Source organism: Geotrypetes seraphini, chromosome 4 (assembly GCF_902459505.1).
Source record: "Geotrypetes seraphini chromosome 4, aGeoSer1.1, whole genome shotgun sequence".
Classification (NCBI taxonomy): Eukaryota; Metazoa; Chordata; class Amphibia; order Gymnophiona; family Dermophiidae; genus Geotrypetes; species Geotrypetes seraphini.
In genome coordinates, this window is record NC_047087.1 from 170899632 (window position 1) to 170921097 (window position 21466).

General features: G+C 42.0%; 1 protein-coding gene and 1 long non-coding RNA gene across 2 annotated transcripts in view; both read left to right on the plus strand.

Annotated features, from left to right (window-relative positions):
* GLG1 (golgi glycoprotein 1) overlaps positions 1–8438 on the plus strand; it is a 403904-nt gene extending 395466 nt beyond the window's left edge. The window contains exon 27 of the mRNA XM_033941148.1: positions 8081–8438. Within this exon, the coding sequence (XP_033797039.1) occupies positions 8081–8126 (46 nt within the window). The 3' untranslated portion in view covers positions 8127–8438. The remainder of the gene's footprint in view (positions 1–8080) is intronic.
* An 8430-nt stretch (positions 8439–16868) lies between these two features.
* LOC117359962 lies at positions 16869–21061 on the plus strand. Its single transcript, XR_004539329.1, has 2 exons — positions 16869–18452; positions 18605–21061. It is a non-coding gene; the product is annotated as an uncharacterized LOC117359962 (long non-coding RNA).
* The last annotated feature ends 405 nt before the right edge of the window (positions 21062–21466 follow it).

Here is a 21466-nt window from a genome sequence, read left to right on the forward strand (position 1 = left end):
TACTTAGCTCCCACAATAATTGAGTAATAAATGCGAAATTTGGCGCATAATGTCTCAGTACAACGTTGTTTTCAAAAGTACAATTTCAACCTCCAAGCTCTTTCCATTAGTTTACAAATTAAGTGTAAAGTTGCTAATTTGTGTAAAAAGGCCAAAAATAGGGTATTTTCAGCCTGCTTTTACAGAAAAATACCTTTTAGAAACTCTTTCAAATCAGTCTCATTAGAAATAGCATATTTCAAACCCCCTAGAAAAGTGGACTTCATTTTTCAACGCAGGTTAACAATGGCTGAAAAAGGGGGACAAAGTTGGGAGACGTTGCCACGGCAACAACTTCTATTTCAACATAGTTCTGTCATTTTTAAAGTTACAGTTTTGTATTGACGTAGTATTACTACTACTCTATTGCGTTGGTCCATGGTGACATTGTCACTACCAGTTCAAGAGTTTGAACTGGCAACCCCATCGCCATAGGGGTCACGCCCGATAGCTGTGCAATACCAGCCACGGGTGGGCCACTTCGTCCAGGTTCCCAAGCCTCGCATTTGGTTTCTTTGTCAAGGTTCTAAAGCCTTTTGTTGGTATCTTTCTGGTTCCAAAGCCAATGATTAGGGTGTCTTATCCTAGGTTCCCAAGCCTAAATTGGGTATCTTATATGGTTCCCAAGCCGAAGTGAAGTCCACTTTGTTGGCATCGATTAGTTGGCATCCATTTTAAACTGAATTAATAATAATGTGGATCTGAAAAAGAAAACAAGTTGTAATTTGTGATCTGAATGCAACAAAATTATCACCTCAATTTCTAGTTAGGAATAATCATTAATTAAGAACACTATAATTGTACCCAAAGCTTGAGTAAAAATAAACAGGGAAAAACAGTGTGAAAAGTGACATAATTGTAAGTTGAAACGTAGGCCGTTGCCATGGTGACATCTCCCAACTTTGTCCCCCTTTTTCGGGCATTGTTAACCTGCGTTGAAAAATGAAGTCCACTTTTCTAGGGGGTTTGAAATATGCTTTTTCTAATGAGACTGATTTGAAAGAGTTTCTAAAAGGTATTTTTCTGTAAAAGCAGGCTGAAAATACCCTATTTTTGGCCTTTTTACACAAATTAGCAACTTTACACTTAATTTGTAAACTAATGGAAAGAACTTGGAGGTTGAAATTGTACTTTTGAAAACAACGTTGTACTGAGACATGCGCCAAATTTCGCATTTATTACTCAATTATTGTGGGAGCTAAGTAATGTCAAACTTTGACTTTTTTTGGAGCACTAATTTTTTCAGCCAAGTTTACTGTAATTCAGCCATTCACTCAGTGCTCGACAAAAATTATTATTGGTAGCACTGAATAGAGCTCCAAAAGTTGTGCAGGGTAGCTAAGTTTCAGTTTTTTTGGAAACATAGCTCGTGAGATATTGTGTCTCAAAGTTGTCAGAATGTCACTGTCGTACTGTATGTCATTGCAGTATGGGGTCAAACAAATGGCTATATCTCCACGAATATTCCACAGGCGAAACTAAAACTTTACCAAAGTTCGTTTGAGACATGGTGGACTCTGCATATGAAGTTTCATCAAAATCCGTGATGGTCATGCAGGGAGCCCTTGATCACTTGACATGGAATAACCCTATTGTCAGACCTAAACCGTAGCCAGCTCCTGCCAAGCCTGCACGCCCTCCTCCTATTTACCAGAGACAATTTGCTCTGAGAACGGCTCCTTACACTCGCCCTCCTCTCAAGAAACAGCAGAATCAGAAGCAACAGAAACCTCAACCTTTTGCTGCACCTAAGGCTACACAGCCTTTTTGACTGTTTAAAACAGAGCATAACCTCCACCGTTCTGTCTCTGTCCTATCTTCCCCCTATTGGAGGTTGTCTCCATCATGGGAGACAATCACATCTGACCTCTGGGTGCTGTCAATCATCAGGGAAGGATACTCTTCATTTCTCTCAGGTTCCACCAGAGCTTCCTTCAAGAGCGTATCCTTCCAGTCCATCCCAGACCGCCCTTCTTCTTCAGGAAGCTCAAGCTCTGCTTTGTCTCCATGCCATCTAACCAGTTCCTTTGGAACAGCAGAGCAGGGGGATTTACTCCTGTTACTTCCTTGTTCCGAAGAAGATGGGCGATCTGCGACCCATTCTGGATCTCAGGGCTCTCAACAAATTTTTAGTCAAAGAAAAATTTTGGATGCTATCCCTGCCATCCCTGTATCCCCTCCTAGATCAGAACGACTTGTATGCTTTCTGGATCTCAAGGAGGCTTATACTCATATTCCCATTCATCCGGCCTCCCACCAATATCTCAGATTTCGAGTGGGAAATCTGCGTTATCAGTACAAAGTGCTGCCCTTTGGCCTGGCTTCCTCTCCCAGAGTGTTCACCAAGTGCCTAATAGTGGTAGCAGCAGCTCTAAGGAACCATGGTCTTCAAGTTTTTCCCTACCTTGTACTATAGACCAATAGCAAATATTCCCTTCCTAGCAAAGCTAACTGAGAAGGTGGTATTTAATCAAATATCGGAATTCATTGAAAAAACCAACATCTTATATCCGAATCAAACAGGCTTTAGACAGCATCATTCTACTGAACACTCGCAGATTGGCATGATCACTTCCATACAATATTTTTTGGATCATCATCAATCAGTTCTCCTAATTTCTATTGATCTTTCAGCTGCTTTTGATATGATCGATCATCAGCTTTTGTTAGACAGACTTCAATCTATCGGCATCACAGATCAGGTCCTTTCTTGGTTTATATCATATTTTACAGATCGCACCTCTATTGTGTCCTTTAACAACTCAATGTCTGAAAGTTCTTCAACAACGCATGGTGTCCCCCATGAATGTAAATTACTCTCCATTATAGTTTTGCTCAATTTTAAAGTTGGTGTTCACAGTAGCATACCATACCATACTGATTCTTTTATCCCGAAAATGTCAGCTAGGAATCATTGTGGCTTACATAATATTAGAAATGATACAGAGGTATAGACTTCACACAGATGGATACATTATAGTAAGTCATTCTCTCCCCTCTTTTGTTTAATATCTTTCTTGCCCCATTGATGACCCTGTGCCAATCCATCGGTTTTAATGTATTTGCCTATGCGGATGACATTCAACTTTTACATCCACTAGATACCAACAATCCTCTGGATACAATAACAATAAGAAACTTAAACAAATACACCAATGGCTGGACACTAATAGATTAGCGCTTAATGTTAACAAATTAAATGTGATGCTTTTTCCTTGGAAAGACAGCTCTAAACTTAATTTTCCCATTTCCATCATGGGTTCTACCTTACAGTCAGTAAGCAACATTAAGATTCTAGGGGTTATTTTTGATTATAAATTAACCTACCATGACCACATCAGTAGCATTATTAAATCAACTTTTTTCAGACTTCGCCAAATTCGTTCAGTTTCACAATTTCTTTGCTCAAAATCACTTAACATTTTAATCCATTCTTTGGTGATTTCTAAAATTGATTACTGCAACGCCCTATTTAAAGGAATTGCTCAAAATGAAATCAAACGTTTACAGATTATTCAAAATGCCTCTATTAAACTTATATCAAAAGCCAGGAAGTTTGATCATGTAACACCTCTCCTTAAGAAAGCACACTGGCTTCCGGTAGCTTACCGGATAACATATAAATTATGTTTGCTTACATTCAAATCCTTACTTTATAAAACTCCTGCTTTCATTAATAAATTAATTCCCTACACTTCAAATAGAACATTGAGATCATATGAACAGTACTTACTAACGATTTCTTCTCTTAAAATTATTAATACAAGATGGCAATTTATTAATTTTATCACAGCCCCACAAACATGGAATTCGCTCCCTATCTATTTGAGGGAAGAACGCAACTTGGAAAAATTTAAGAGCAAATTAAAAAGCTTCCTTTTTAAGGATGCCTTTGATAACTAGCAAGCCAGTTCACTGGTCTGATTTCAACTCTACTGTATAGCTTCACTGAAGTATACTGACTTCTCCTCCCCTCATGTATTTCCCTTGAATGTCTTACTTACTATCAAATAACTTGCAGTTCTTTTCCCCTCTTTCCCTGTGTTTATGGGTTTGTCAAGTTTGTCATTAGTTTTGCAAGACTTAGTTCTTGTTATGTTGTACTGTTCCCTAAATTTTGTAATTTTAGTGTTTTGTACATCGCTTAGAATTATGATAAAGCGATTAATCAAAACTTTATTAAACTTGAAACTTGAACATCTCAGGGAGTTATTTTAGCGACCCAACGGACTATGTGGGTCCTACAAAGTTTGGGATTCAAAATCAACTTTCCCAAATCACAACTTCAACCCTCTCAGAATCTGCAATTCATCGGAGCTGTTCTGGACACTATCCAACTCAGAGCATTCCTTCCACAACAATGTCTGGAAGCTCTCCTACAACTGTCATACAGTGTCTTCCCACTCCTCCATATCAGCGAGACACATGATGCTACTCCTGGGTCACATGGCCTCCACAATACACGTGACTCCTTTTGCCAGACTTCACCTCAGAATTCCTCAGTGGACCCTGGCATCTCAGTGGACGCAGGTTTGCGACCCACTTTCTCGACACATAACAGTCACTCCTTCATTGAAACAGACTCTCCGTTGGTGGATGCTCTCTTCCAATCTCTCCAGAGGCTTCCTGTTTCAAACGCCCCCCCCCCCATCAGAAGTTCCTCACGACAGATTCCTCGACCTACACTTGGGGTGCTCATCTTGATGGTCTCAGTTCTCAAGGCCACTGGACCAGTATGGATCGTCAGTGTCATATCAATCTGTTGGAACTCAGAGCGATTTTCAAGGCTCTCAACGCTTTTCAACATCTTCTTCACGACCAGGTAGTCCTCATTCGGACGGACAACCAAGTCGCCATGTACTATGTCAACAAACAGGGGGGACGGGATCTCCCTCCCTTTGTCAAGAAGCTCTGAAGGTTTGGGACTGGGCAATCCGCCACAACACCTTCCTCAAAGCTGTCTACATCCAAGGGGCGGAAAATTGCTTGGCGGACAACTTGAGTCTTCTTCTGTAACCTCACAAATGAACACTCCATTCCTCACCCCTACATCACATTTTTTCATAGTGGGGAATGCCTCAGATAGATCTCTTTGCCAGCTCCCCACAACCACAAACTGCCTCAGTTCTCCAGGATATATTCTCCTCATCGCCTCGAGGCAGATGCTTTTCTTTTGGAATGGACAAATCTCTTCCTGTAAGCATTCCGTCCATTGCCTCTCATTCTCAAGACTCTTGTCAAGTTGAAGAACGATCATGCCACCATGATTCTGATTGCTTCTCGGTGGCCGAGACAACCTTGGTACTCCCTTCTACTTCAACTCAGCAGCAGGGAGCCATACCTTCAACCAGTTTTTCCATCTCTGCTTACACAAAGTCAGGGATCTCTGCTTCATCCCAGCCTGCAGTCTCTACACCTGACAGCTTGGTACCTCTCAACATAACTCCTCTCTTCAGTTTTCTCAACCTGTAAGAGACATTTTAGAGGCTTCTAGGAAGCCTACCACTACACAATGCTATCACCAGAAATGGACTAGAATTTCTACGTGGTGTTTTTCTCACGATAAGGAGCCTCAACATTCCTCCTTATCTTCTGTTTTGGACTACCTTTTGCACTTATCCACCTCTGGCCTCAAGTCTACATCGATCCAAGTCCATCTAAGTGCAATTGCTGCTTTCCATCAGCCTATTGAAGGGAAACCACTCTCTGCTCATCCAGTGGTTTCCAGATTTATGAAAGGACTTTTCAATGTCAAACCTCCTCTCAAACCGCCTCCAGTGGTTTGGGACCTCAATGTTGTTCTTGCTCAATTGATGAAGCCTCCATTTGAACCAATGTCTACTGCTCATCTGAAGTATCTCACTTGGAAAGTGGTGTTTCTCATTGCCCTCACTTTTGCTCGAAGAGTCAGACCACACCTGGAATTCTGTGTCCAATGTCTCCCAACCTAAGGAAGGATATAAAACTGCTGGAGAGGGTGCAGAGACGAGCAACGAAGCTAATAAAAGGTATGAAGAACTTGGAATACGAGGAACGACTTAAGAGACTGGGATTGTTCTCCCTTGAGAAAAGGAGACTGCGAGGGGATATGATCAAGACCTTCAAACTAATAAAAGGAATCGACAAAATAGAGCAGTAAAAAAAATTATTTACACTGTCCAATGTGACACGGACAAGAGGACATGGACTGAAGCTAAGGGGGGACAAGTCCAGGACAAATATCAGGATTTAAAAGCAAACTAGATGCACATCTCCTTATGAGAGGCACCTTATGGGTGACTTAATTTATGCCAGGTGTACACCTGGCAGGGCCTCCGCATGTGCAGATCGCTGGACTTGATGGACCATAAGTCTGATCCGGTGATGGCAGTTCTTATGTTTAGTTGCTGATCCACCTTTCATTGTGTTCCATCATGATAAGGTGGTCCTTCGTACTCATCCTAAATTCCTCCCTAAAGTGGTTTCGGAATTTCATCTCAACCAATCCATTATTCTTCCAGTGTTCTTTCCAAAGCCTCATTCTCATCCTGGAGAATCAGCTCTTCATACTCTGGACTGTAAATGTGCTTTGGCCTTCTATTTGGAACACACCAAACCACACAGAACTGCTCCTCAACTTTTTGTCTCTTTCGATCCAAGCAAGTTGGGACATCCAATCTCTAAACGTACCATCTCCAACTGGATGGCTGCTTGTATCTCTTTTTGCTATGCCCAGGCTGGATTATCCCTACACAGTAGAGTCACAGCCCATAAGGTCAGAGCAATGGCAGCTTCAGTAGCTTTCCTCAGATCTACACCTATTGAGAAAATTTGCAAAGCTGCTACTTGGTCCTCAGTTCATACTTTCACTTCTCACTATTGTCTGGATGTTTTCTCTAGACAGGATGGTCATTTTGGCCAGACAGTATTAAAAAATTTATTCTCCTAAATTGCCAACGCTCCCACCATCCCATTCTGGTTAGCTTGGAGGTCACCCATATGTGAGAATAGGCTGCCTGCTTGTCCTGGGATAAAGCACAGTTACTTACTGTGACAGGTGTTATCCAGGGACAGCAGGCAGCTATTCTCACAACCCACTAACTTCCCCTAGTTGGCTTCTCTGCTAGCTATCTGAACTGAGGAGACGTGCCCTTTGCTGGGCGGGAAGGCACTCACGCATGCGCAGTGCGGCTGACTCAAAATGTCTAGTTTCTACAAGCAACGTAAGTGAATTTGGGCTTCTAAGGGAATCAGGTATTGGGTACCTGTATACTTTCCATATGCTCTGAAACAGGTCATAAACGCACAAAAGTACATCCATAGATTTCAAACGAAGGCCCTTGCATGCACTATTCCTGTCCAAAATATAATCTCTGCCTCTTTCTTCTACAGGAAAAATTAATGTGCATTCACTGCATGTCTACTTTCACTCACCCTAAGATAGTGAACAATTTTCAGACATGCATTTTTTTTTATCCGCACTCACTCACTCATGTAAAGTGTTTTGAAGATTACCCTCATTTCTCCACAGCTGAGCATTTCTTTAAGATATCTGTATTTTGCTACTGGTGCAGAATGGGATGAACAGAGCCAGTTTACTTTCATCTAACTAAAGAGGCCCTTTATTCTATCTATTACTGTTCCATTAATTTCCTGCATAGCCTGCACCAAGCGTTGTGTACAGGCTACAGTGGTAAGAAGTTAATTACTACTGATACCTTAGTGCTACTAGGAGTATGCAGTGCTGTACGGAGGCATAATCAAGAGAGGAAGACAAATAGAATAGACTGCTCCTTCAGGGCATAAGGCATTGCTTTTCTTTCCAACACAGCTGATCACTCTTGAGGTTGCAGAGGACATCTGCCCAGTTCTGAGTATTCTGTTAGCTATATGGTTTGAAATAGAAATTATAGCCTATCAATGGGTATTGTGAATACTTAAGTGTGTAGCATCAACAATTCCCATGTTTTTGATCTGGGAAGAATGAATGTACAGACTATGAGAGATTTAATAGAACTGTAATTGACAAACAAAATTCCAATTCTGTTTCATACTCTCATAGGCTGCACCAAGGACTTAAAAGGACTACGTGGAAGAGGCTGGGTTGATAACAACTTGAAGAATCTTACTTCCAATCTTGACATCAGCCACAGATCACACGTCTATTCTGCAGAATTTTGTGAAGGTTTGGCTGGAATAACAAACTGCACTTTTGCACATTTTTTCCACAAATGCTTGTAGCTTTCTGTCTGCTTTGATAGCCCTTGCTCCAATAGAGTATCCTAATTAAAAGAAGGAAGAAGTTTATTTGATTTTTTTAAATTTGCTTTTGAGTGAAATAATACGTAGCAATAAAAATATAAAGAAAAAAAAGTATTTTTTATTGTACTAACTTACCCTCCCCCTTTTACAAAAGCGTAGCGTAGTTTTTAGCGCTGGCTTTTGCGGTAACAGCTCTGACGCTCATAGGAATTCTATGAGCATCAGAGCTGTTACCGCCGTGACCAGTGCTAAAAATGTAGCACAGTTTTGTAAAGGGGAGGAGGTTAATGTAGTTTATGACCAGCTTTCGAAGGTAATCAATCCCTTCTTCAAAAGCTAATCATAAACTACATTAAGTTAGTCCAATAAAAAAGGTATTTTTTTTCTTTTATGTTTTTGTTTTTTTTTCTGTTTATTTGCTTTTGAAATACAGAATGTAATTTGTCAAGAAACCAATGATTTTTAGCTGGTAGACTGGTAAGGATTTCTGAAACTTTTTTTTTTTTTAACTCTAAAATTAAAGGTCTCATAATATTTAAAAATTAAGTGACTTGGGAATTTTTAGAATTAAAAGAAAAAGCCAGCTTTACAATCTCTTGATTTTAAATGTAAAACTAAATTTTTGAAATGATGAAGCAGTTCATATCACAATTTTGTCTGTAATTGGGTGCTGAAAATAATATTTCAGTGATTCCTCTTTCTGTTTATGAAGAAAACCAATTTGCTAGTCAAAATATACACAAATGAAATAGTGGATGCATCAGAATTCAAATCAAAATTTGAATTCCACATATAAATTGATATATGTTTTAATACCTTGTTAAAAAAATGGCAAAAAAGAAAATCCAACCAATCTGCAGTAAAAATACAAAAGACAGAGAAAAGTACTGCAGACAAATGTACAAGATGCAGTCAAAGTTTATTTTAAACAAACAGATTGTTGCTTGCAAATAGACCACTTTATAGAAAATATGGGACCCAACATGGTCTGTGTTTCGAACAACATGTCTTCTTCAGGGGTCCCATAAAGTGTGAAGGATACGCAACAAATACCTGATCTGTGTATTGTGTGCTTTAGTGGTAATGTACTGCTGAAGAACTGCATCTTGTATATTTGTCTGCAGTACTTTTCTTTGTCTTTAATACCTTGTTAACTCAGTAGTTTTCAGATATCTAACAATGTCTGTATCAAAGGTGTCTATCATGAATATTCCTTCTTTATTACTGCAGTAGCCAACATGCAGGTCTACTGTCACTTAGCCTTATATCTGGACGTTGAAAAAGAAACCCGTATCTGCTTCTACCAATGATTCAAAAGTATAATCTCTATATACTAGTTTATAAATCTTTTCCATATAGTTAAATAGTCTTTTTTGGAGACTTTTCTAGAAACTAGTAAACCTTTTCTAGCTTTCTGAATAACTTTTTACTCGGTAATAACCTCCTTTTAGTTTTCAAGTTGTCAAACTCAGATATGTCAAATAAAATGCCAAATTGGACCTTAAGCAAGAATGTTTGTCTAAAACCAAAAGACAAATTTGTCTGGCAAAAGGACCCATCTATTAGCTCTGGAAGATCTGTATGATTAATACAAAGATGAGATCTAAACCTATAGTATTGTTATCTTTTGGTTAATGTCTGGTTTCAAGGACTAATCTGGAAAATGTGAGATGACTTATACAGCTCTATCATCTGTTGCTACAGCTTGTTTTTCTTTCTGTTGAGATGATTGGTTGTGGATATCTGAAAATGTGACTTCATCTCTTTCCTCTGGGTGTTCAATCTGCTGAGTCATTTTCATATGGCCCGTTTTCCTTGTGTATGTATTTCTGAAATAACTTAAATGTTCTGCCCATAAGAATACTGTTGATAATTTTGCCATCAATTAATTCCTTCTGTCGCTTGTTTGAGATGGGAATGTTACTACTTTGTCTGATATACTGTAAAATGAGTTTTAGTTTCCTTTCTAAAATACTCAACATATGAAGGAGTATTGCCTTTGACCAGTGTAATTTAGCAAGTCTGCTTTTGTAATTTAAGTTCCAGGGTTTATATACTGTGAATCAGATCAATATCTGAATGACTTAAGGACATTAAAATTTCAAAACATAGATTTTCAGTTCTCCTGATTTGTAGTTATGTGTATTTGTAGAGTTTGTTTAAATCAATAGTATTTAAATGATTTTCCATCATAGTGAGACTTCTTTACCTTTTTGATTTTACCTGGGCCTTTCCTGTGCCATATCCCATCTACAGGAAGTTACATCATAGAGGCAGGATGTGGCACAGGAAAGGCCAGCAATAATTTTGTCCAAATCTTTGCCGTCTACTTTTATTCCAAATAGTAAAATAGTATCATCAGACATAGTGAAAGTTTTGCACCCTCCTCCCTAAAAGGCATACTTGGAACTTTACAGTGGAATCAGTACTTAAAGTTGACCATTTTCTAAGTAAATTCTGAGAATTTGCTGATCTTTCAGACTCTGCTGGAACCAGTCCATTGAATCAATTTCTATTGTTGATCTGCTGTCAGTGATTGGAGGTTGGATAAGCATTACCGTATTTTCGCGGATATAACGCGCACCATTGTAAAACGCGCACAGGGGTATAGCGCGCAGAAATCACGATGATATGTACAAAAACTTTTCTATACCGCGCTCAGGCATATAACGCGCATGCTGCCCGACTCTCCTCTGGCCACCCCGACTCTCCTTTCGCTCTCCCCGACTCTCATCTGGTTGCCCCGACTCACCCTGACTTTCGGTGCACTGCCCCGACTCTCCTCTGGTTGCCCCGACTCACCGTTCACCCGCCCTGACTTTCGGTGCACTGCCCCGCCTCTCCGTGCCTGTCCCCCTTGAAGTCCTGTCCCCCCTTGAAGGTCTGCCTGTCCCCCCTTGAAGTCCTGTCCCCATCCTGAAAGCCTGATGCCCCCCCTCGACGTCCGATTCTTCTCCCCCCCTCGGCAGGACCACTCGCACCCCCACCCCGAAGGACCGCCGACTCCCCGACAATATTGGGCCAGGAGGGAGCCCAAATCCTCCTGGCCACGGCGACCCCCTAACCCCACCCCGCACTACATTACGGGCAGGAGGGATCCCAGGCCCGCCTGCCCTCGACGCAAACCCCCTCCCCCCAACGACCGCCCCCCCCCAAGAACCTCCGCCCGTCCCCCAGCCGACCCGCGACCCCCCTGGCCGACCCCCACGACACCCCCACCCGCCTTCCCCGTACTTTGTGTAGTTGGGCCAGAAGGGAGCCCAAACCCTCCTGGCCACGGCGACCCCCTAACCCCACCCCGCACTACATTACGGGCAGGAGGGATCCCAGGCCCTCCTGCCCTCGACGCAAACCCCCCTCCCTCCAACGACCGCCCCCCCCCCAAGAACCTCCGACCGACCCGCGACCCCCCTGGCCGACCCCCCCACCCCCCTTCCCCGTACCTTTGGAAGTTGGCCGGACAGACGGGAGCCAAACCCGCCTGTCCGGCAGGCAGCCAACGAAGGAATGAGGCCGGATTGGCCCATCCGTCCTAAAGCTCCGCCTACTGGTGGGGCCTAAGGCGCGTGGGCCAATCAGAATAGGCCCTGGAGCCTTAGGTCCCACCTGGGGGCGCGGCCTGAGACACATGGTCGGGTTTGGCCCATGTGCCTCAGGCCGCGCCCCCAGGTGGGACCTAAGGCTCCAGGGCCTATTCTGATTGGCCCACGCGCCTTAGGCCCCACCAGTAGGCGGAGCTTTAGGACGGATGGGCCAATCCGGCCTCATTCCTTCGTTGGCTGCCTGCCGGACAGGCGGGTTTGGCTCCCGTCTGTCCGGCCAACTTCCAAAGGTACGGGGAAGGGGGGTGGGGGGGTCGGCCAGGGGGGTCGCGGGTCGGTCGGAGGTTCTTGGGGGGGGGCGGTCGTTGGAGGGAGGGGGGTTTGCGTCGAGGGCAGGAGGGCCTGGGATCCCTCCTGCCCGTAATGTAGTGCGGGGTGGGGTTAGGGGGTCGCCGTGGCCAGGAGGGTTTGGGCTCCCTTCTGGCCCAACTACACAAAGTACGGGGAAGGCGGGTGGGGGTGTCGTGGGGGTCGGCCAGGGGGGTCGCGGGTCGGCTGGGGGACGGGCGGAGGTTCTTGGGGGGGGCGGTCGTTGGGGGGAGGGGGTTTGCGTCGAGGGCAGGAGGGCCTGGGATCCCTCCTGCCCGTAATGTAGTGCGGGGTGGGGTTAGGGGGTCGCCGTGGCCAGGAGGGTTTGGGCTCCCTCCTGGCCCGATATTGTTGGGGAGTCGGCGGTCCTTCGGGGTGAGGGTGCGAGTGGTCCTGCCGGGGGGGGGGATGTATCGGACGTCGGGGAGTCGGCCGGGCAAGAGGGCTTGGGCTCCCTCTTGCTCCGATCGTGGATGCGGGTGCGGGTGGGAGCGCGTGCGAGCGGTCGTTCGGGGTGGGGGTGCGAGCGGTCCTGCTGGGGGGGTGAATCGGGCGTCGGGCGGGGTGGGAACTATGTTTAAAAACTTTTGTATACCGCGCTCAGGCATATAACGCGCGAGGGGTATGCGCGGTACGTAAAATCACGTATAACGCGCGCGTTATATCCGCGAAAATACGGTAGCTATTTGTCATTAATGGGCCCTTTTACTAATCAGTGGCAAAAAGTTGCCTTAGAGCGTCTTTAAAGCCATTTTTGCCATAGTTGTAAAACTACTCATTTTTTGGGTATTACTGGCCATGCACTAATCTTGCCATTAGCACAAGACTAAAAAAAAAAAAATTACATAAGCACTAGTGCCACCCATTTTTTAGGTGTTAAGGGCTCATATGTACTAAGCAGTTAGCAAACAGTATTGTAGCTGGGCTAAATGATTATCCCCTGACACCCCCCCCTCCCCAAAATAAAAAAAAATAACCTAAAATATTTTAGCTTGTGGAGTGTATGGCGCAGTGGTTGGAGCTACAGCCTCAGCACCCTGGGGTTGTGGGTTCAAACCCCGCATTGCTCCTTGTGACCCTGGGCAAGTCACTCGGTCCTCTATAGCCCCAAGTATGTTAGATAGATTGTGAGCCTCCCTTGAGTACCTGATTGTAAAACCGCTTAGATAGATAGGTGGTATATAAAAACCTAATAAACTAAAAAAAAAAAAAATTTGCTAAATTGGCATCTCACCTAAAACACAGCTTAGTAAAAGGGACCCATAACTTCTAGATCATCAGGATTTTAGAGGATTAGGCCACCGACAGAGGAATTTCCATTAGCAGCTATTTTAGTTCAGGTCATTCATATAAAAGTATTAGCAGTGGTATGAAAATTAGTAAAACATTTAGATGAACATCTATTGAAAAAATGGGGGCTCCTTTTACAAAGGTGCGCTAGCGGTTGTAGCAGGTGGTAATTTTTCGGCTAGTGCACACTAATCTTGTGCATGCGCTAAAAACGCTAGTGCATCTTTGTAAAGAAGTTCTTCTTCACCCAGAGAGTAGTAGAAAGCTGGAACGCTCTTCCAGAGGCTGTTATAGGGGAAAACACCCTCCAAGGATTCAAGACAAAGTTAGACAAGTTTCTGCTGAACAGGAACGTGCGCTGGTGGGGCTAGTCTCAGTTAGGGTGCTGGTCTTGGACCAGAGGGCCGCCGCGTGAGTGGACTGCTGGGCATGATGGACCACTGGTCTGACTCAGCAGCAGCAATTCTTATGTTCTTAAGGAGCCCTTGATCAAAATGGGCATGAAAACTGTTTTCTTTAAACTAGTTAAAATGTATGTGCTGCTACTGGCGCTCTGATTTTGTATTGCTTTGCAAACTGTAGTTTTGAATGATCTTGATTATTGCAGTGGAATATTACTTGGGTCTTCCATCGGTTTATGACTGAATGCCTCTAAGTCAGAATGCTAAAAGGCTGCAAAGTCTGGGAACCTAGCTTTCATTTTATGCTCCTTATATTGGTCCAGTAGCATAGAGAATAAAATTAGAAATCTGCAAGTTGGTTTTCAGAGTGTTATGATATGATTGCTATTCTCCTGTTTGAAGCATTTCTTGAAGTGGCACTCTCCCAATCATCATGTACACAGCATTGCTGAAAGCACATTTGTAGAAAATTACCAGATTGACAATTATGTTCCATGGTCTTGTGGAATAAGCTGCCACTTGAGATTTGAACAGAGTGAATCTCGTTTTAAATAACACTTGTGATCTGGTTAGGGTATGATCAGTATTTTTAAAATGTTTCTTATCAGATGGAATTAAGGCATTTTGTTTAATGTACACCATATAGGGATGATTTTTAATCAGATTTGCAGTAAACAGGTTTTAAATTGTGGAGTTGAGAGTTCAGAGATTCTTCAAGGCATATTCCATTCTTTGTTAACCAACCTACCTATTCCCAAGCTGTAGTTAAGAAGCCATGTAAGGTTACCTTGGACATAGCATATATTTTACAGTCAGGCATGCTGACCATTCTCTTTTCTTTGTGATAACGGTAGTAACATTTCTATTTTCTGCTTTGAAGAGTAATCAGAGGCTGAAAGAAATAAGGACTGAAATTCCAATGCATCATGTCTGCTGTAAGGAGGGGAGACAGCATTTAAAATATCACAGATTTAATTTTGTGAACTATTGGGGAAGGAGAAGGCAGCATGGCATAAAGAAATTCATGATCTGTACCCTAAAAAAAGGCTGTTGTATTGCAAATCACAAGAGATTCTATTTGTGTGGTGGGAAGGAGAAAGTGTAAGTAATACAGAAAGGGGGGTAATTACAGTAATACATAACCTGGGGAAGATTGCATGTTTTCTGCTGGGAGGAAAGAGGCAACAAGCAAAAAAACAGGGGCAAAAAAAATTTGATCCCTATTGCTTTTCCCATCAATCTGTCCGTTTACTGTACACTCTGCAAAGGAAAATCTGGTATGCTTAATTTGAGGCTTTGTTTTCCTGATTTAGGAAACAGATTCCTTAGTGCAGAACTGGTTTGATGACACATCATTGTGTGCGTAAGTGCATATTCATTGTTGGGGATGGGCCTAATGCCCACATATTTGTAATATACCATGTGAGTTCAGTTTGATTCAGGCCTTTTCTTTGGGAAGCTGACAATACAACTTTGCTGTCTGAGTTTCAGAATCTCTGGATCTGGAGATAAATTAAAAGCATTGGAATATTTAGTAGCATTTATTCAGATTTATTTGGGTAGATTTGGAAGTTCATGGACAGATCAATGCTCAAATTCCACTCCTGCTCACTGCATAAATTTTCTCCTTTGAAACTGTTGGCCACAAAGATGTTATCAAGTTAGATTGAGGGAATACTTGGGCTGTTCTGGTGGCACAGGTGTAGTTTAAATGGAAAACACTAAAAGGTTAACCAGATAAATCAGGCCCCCAAATAGTTTTAGAATAGTTATTTAGAAAACTTTAACAAGATGTGGTATAGTTAGTGGTTGGATTCACCACTTTGACTTTTTACTGGGTTTATCTCCTGCCTTTCTAGTAAAAACTTGAGGCAAGTTACATTCAAGCTCACCCCTGTCACTGGAGGGGCCTAGTATGCACTAACAGTAACAAGGTCCTAGTGCATAAAATGGGACCTGCAGTAAAATATACATTAACAGCTTTAGTGTGTACTAACATATTGGTAACTCTTCCTGTAAATTTGTACTATAAGCAATAGAGATTTAAGTGTCTTACCTGAGGCCACAATGGGCAGCAATGGGATTTGAACCTTGGATTCCCTGATTCTGAGCCCATTCCTCTAACCCAGGGGTGCCCACACTTTTTGGGCTTGCAAGCTACTTTTAAAATGACCAACAATAAAAAATTTTTAAAACACAAAGCACACTGTACACAGAGAAAATGTTAATTATCATTTATATTTGCGGGTTTTTTTCAAAGAGGTCAAGGCAGATGACTCTATGCAATGTCACCTCAGTAACAACCATACAAAAATAGACAAATATAACCCCTCCCTTTTTACTAAACCGCGATATCAGTTTTTAGTGCAGGGAGCTGCGCTGCTCTCGACGTTCATAGGCTTCCTGCGCTAAAAACCGCTATTGTGGTTTAGTAAAAGGGGGCCATAGTGCAAAATATAGATAGCAGATATAAATTCTCAAAACGGACACATTTTGATCACTAAATTGAAAATAAAATCATTTTTTCTACCTTTGTTGTCTAGTGATTTCATGAGTCTCTTGTTGCACTTTCTTATTCTGACTGTGCATCTAATATTTCTTCCCTTCTTTCAGCCTACTGTATGCTTCCTCTCCTCCAGATCTCATTCACTCCCCCAATTTTTTCTTCCTTTCTCCCTGCCCCCTCCCCTTTCTTTCTTTCCCTGCTCCTTCTTTCTTTCTTTCCCTGCCCCTTCTTTCTTTCTGTCTCCCTGCCTCCCTTTCTTGCTTTCTCTCTCCATGCCCTCTTTCTTTCTGTCTCCCTGTCCCCCCTTTCTGTTTCCATTCTTTCTTTCTCCCTGCCCTCCCCCAAGCAACTGCCGCCATTGGGGAACAGGCCCCCAAGCCACCGCTGCCCCAAGCTCTCCCTGCAGAAGCTGGGGCCAACCAGCATTCCTCTCCCTGACATCAATTCTGACGTTGGAGAGGAAGTTCCAGACTAGCCAGGAAGTGATTGGCTGGCCTGGAACTTCCTCTCCGATGGCAGAATTGACGTCGAGGAGAGGAAGGCTGATCAGCCCGGTAGATCTCGATCGACGTATTGGACACCCCTGCTCTAACCACTAGGCTACTATCACTGCATATATTCAGTAGACATTTGTGGACAATTTATTTTGAACTTTAACTGATCACTGTCTGTATCCATATTTCTGTCCTCCATCAAATCCAAATACAGTACAAGACTTTTTGATATTAAAGTGTGTGAGCTTACATGCTGCTAAGAAGAGTATGGTAAATGTATATGATATGCAAAGCAAGGCCCATGAAAGAGGGAGGTGTGTGTTTTACCACTTGTACAGCTTTTCAGTACTGATTAGGAGAAAAATCAGATAGCCTAATTGTATAGTGCTGTGTGGTTGCTGAATGAGTAGGGAATGAGTAAAAAAATATAGGCAAGGTGTCACCCGTAGCTATTAGTCAAGCCAATTCTAAGATAATTTCACACAGTATTTTTGTAACAGCAAATTTAGGGTAATTTTCAGTCTTAATACTCTGCTGCAAAATCTGCTAGTGCTTTTTACTAACAGACTTCGCATCAGGTTTTAAAGGGCACTGATCTTGCAGCATGTATAGAGTGGAGTGTTAGAGTAGCCCAATGAGCTGAGAACTAGGAAAGTTAAGATTCCAATCCTGGTGCAAGTCACTTAACTCTCCTTTGCCTTAGGTACATATTGAGCTTGTAAGCTGTCTGGGAACAGTAAAATACCTACTGAACCTGAATGTTACTTACTTTGAGCTGCAGCTGAGAAGTGTGAGTGAAATCCAAGTCTCTGTACCTTCAGGCTTTGTACAAGTGGATATTGTTAGAATGATGCACTTAGACTCAATCTATACACATTTTTTGGTCCTAGAAACAGCACCCCCCCACAAAAGTATGTATATTGTGGAACAAAATGCTGGCAGAGCGGATGATTTCAGATGTGGCCAGACTGCAATTTATACACACAGATGACTAAAAATTACCCTTTACCCTTTGGTGCCTGGACTTCAATTTATCTTGTATAACAATGTATTGGAGCCTCTTCTCACTCTTGGGTGGAAACCTATAAGCTTCAAATATGTTTGGTGCCTTGCATGTAACCCCGCTTCACTGAAGAATTTTACATTAATAGCATAAAGCAGGCAGGAAAAAGAAAGAACTTTATAAGGAATGAAGTTTGCTAAGATACTTGACAATGAGAAGGTTTATAATCTGGTTAATACATTTTGCTTTTTAAAATGCCACTGAAAACTAGGAGTGATTGTTTCACTCATCCTTCTGCCTAATGATATTTCATGCATCGTGGAGTAGAATGTGTTCTACACAAGAAGGTCATTGTACTATGAAGCATCTGCACATGGTATAGACGCCATGGGCCTGATTCTTGAAAACGCACATCCTGATGGCAGGCGGCGGTAGACATCCTACCACCATCAGACGACCAATTGGGATGAATGTTTAAAAAAAAACCTACCTGAGGCAGGATGCCCACATTGTAGGTCTCCAGAACACGTCTATGAAGATGTGTAATGCCACTTAAGCATGCCTAAGGTGGGGCATGGGCATGGTAGACATCCTACCACCATCAGACGACCAATTGGGATGAATGTTTAAAAAAAAACCTACCTGAGGCAGGATGCCCACATTGTAGGTCTCCAGAACACGTCTATGAAGATGTGTAATGCCACTTAAGCATGCCTAAGGTGGGGCATGGGCATGGTTTTGGCTAGAAGTGGCCTTGGGAAGGCTTAAGTGTCAGTGCACGTCTCTGTAGACGGGAGACAGACGCCTGAAATGTAGGCCTGCAAAATGCTGGCCTTCATTGCAGGCGTCTGGGAGTGTAGGCATGATTCTGCATAGGAAGCCAGTGCGTGATTGACATGTGATTTTATAGTCGCCAATACTGGTGTCCTATACAGAATCAGGCCCCATGTGTGTCTCTGTTCTCTGAAGCTCACAAGCTAATGAACACTAACAATATATGCGGGGGGGGGGGGGGGGGGGGGGGGAAGGGTTAGATTTGAGTAATTGCATAGAATGAAGCCTCAAGGAACAAGTGAAAAAGGAGAAAGGAGGGAGATACTTTTTCTTAAAACCAAACTCAGAAGTTAATACAAAAACCAGCACAATTAGATTTTTTAAATGACTCATCCACAGAAGGCCCAGCTGCATGACTGGCTCAAAAGAGAATTAGCAAAAATGACACAGGTGCCATTTGTATTTACAAATTAAGATGGGCTCTTCAGGTTGCAGGTCACTAGGTCAGCAGTGGTAAATTAAATTTGTGTTCCTATGGCAGTCTCATGTCACAGTGTCAAAGGGTACTGCTTGTGACTCCACTTGTGTCTACTTATTCTTTTACTATCTGTTACTCTAAAATAGGGTTACCTTGAAGCTCAACAGGCCCTGTTGGGCTTTTAATTATCTCTGCAAGAAAACTAGTTTAATGCTTAAATTCTGATAAGATTTCACACAAATGTAACTGCTAGGTGCTACTTTTATATGAGTGGCCTGAAAAGCACTTGACATGAGTTTTCTGAGATCAGCTGCTGCAGAAATGCTTGTTGGCAGCCACCATTATGGAAATGGTTTCAAAAAGGTTGAATGCAAATATTCATGGTTTTCATAACAAAATGTTTCCAAGAATATCCTGTATCTGGCTATAATATTTTTATTAGAATTTCTGTAAATATATTATAAAATGAAATACAAACAAAATAAGAAAATGGCCATAATTTTCTATACCCTAAGGTAGCTAAATGGTGGTAGCATTTTGATTAGTTTAATCTATTCCATGGTTCTCTAATGGCTTGCATTCTTTTAATTTATTGGAAGCTATTTTCAAATGTGAATACCATATTGACCTATCAATACTGAGATTGCTGTTGCATTTTCATTTGAGACAATCCTGCAAGGATGAACAATTTCTCTTGTATGCTACATTTCTGTTGCATGCATAGGCATTACAGTGTTTTTACTATAATCTGATGAGTATTTGCATAAACTTTTTCAGGCCTGAAATATAGTATTAGGATTTTTTGCTAACATCAAATGAAAATGCAATAAGCTCACAAGACATGACATCGTCCAGTTTTATTCCACAGTTGTTTCTAATGAACAGAGTAGGCCTTTAAAAAAAAAAAATCTCATTCTCAAAAATCATAAGGCCTGATATTCAGCCAGTAGCAATCAGTGTTTGCTAACAGCTGCTGGCACTAAACCTGGAAATTCAGTGCTGGGCTACGTTGGGCCTAGCATTGAATTTCCAGGTATAGGGAGCTAATTAAAATGTAGCCAGTTAAGTATGATATTTGGCACTTATTCTGGCTATGAAGAACCACCTAAAGGTAGGACTGTGTTTTATGTGGTTATCTTAACTGGTTATGTGCCCCCAGAATGCCTCCAAAATAGCTGTTTTTGGTTTGAGTGCTAACTTGGCTGAAAATGCCCAGTTAGCCCCAGATAGGTGATTTAAATGGGAACCTCTCCTGACTATTTAAATCATTTTGAATATGGAGCACATATTAAATACTAGAATACATTTTCACTGCTGCAGATGCAAGAGGAAACTGTTGTAAATTTATGTAAAACCCTTATGCTTTGTGCAAGATTTGATATGTTCACATTCTCGCTGTCTCAGGAATGGACATACGAAAGACCTTGTAATTAAATGTAATTCTGTTTTTGTTTTCAAATATTCCCAAGCTAGAGGAATTGTGGGGCCCACATGGGCCATTGTATCCTCTGACTAGAACAAAATGATTAAACAGATTGTTTTCCATCAACACAACAGATTCTAAATGCCAGTGGAGGAGATGGATGATCACACACTTATTTTAAGGAATGCAACACATCAATTTTTCTCCTTTCCAAACTAGATGGGAGTTATCCAGTTCTTCTCTCTTACCAACTATGTGCAAAATAGTGGGACCGACACCTTTGACAAACCATACACAAATACCACAGCCAGCCTGCCCTTAGACTTTTTCAAGTGGAATAATTATTTTGTAAATTTTTCCTTCCGTGTATAAAATCATGGGCCATTTGTTTTACATGTTCATGCTGTGTAATTTTGAAATGTTACTAAAATTCTGAACATAATGTGCATTTTTCTGTACAGATGAAAATGGAGAATTTAATTAAAAAATAGTTTAAAGGTGTTTCTCTTTTTTTTTTTTTAATTGGATCGCTTGGAGCAATTTCAGGATAGCCACAGTGCATACAAGTGATATTTGCATGCATTTCTTACACTATATATACTCCAAAAATTCCTTACCTTTGTGCATTACACCATTACTGTTGAGAGTGACAGTCCAGAGGAATAATTGGGCCTAAAGAACCTCAAGCTGTGTGACTAAGCTAGCACAGCATCAGTCTAATAGGGTAGAGGGGAGGTGGAAGAGAAGCAACAGAAAATATTTGGGGAAAGAGAGCATTCTGAGTGACTGTAGGAAATAGAAATGAACTAGAGTCAGAAACTATTTGTAACTTTGGAGGGGGCATATTAAAGAGTCTACCTTCGATATCACCCCCACACTCTACAGCAATTCTTCCTGTAATCACAA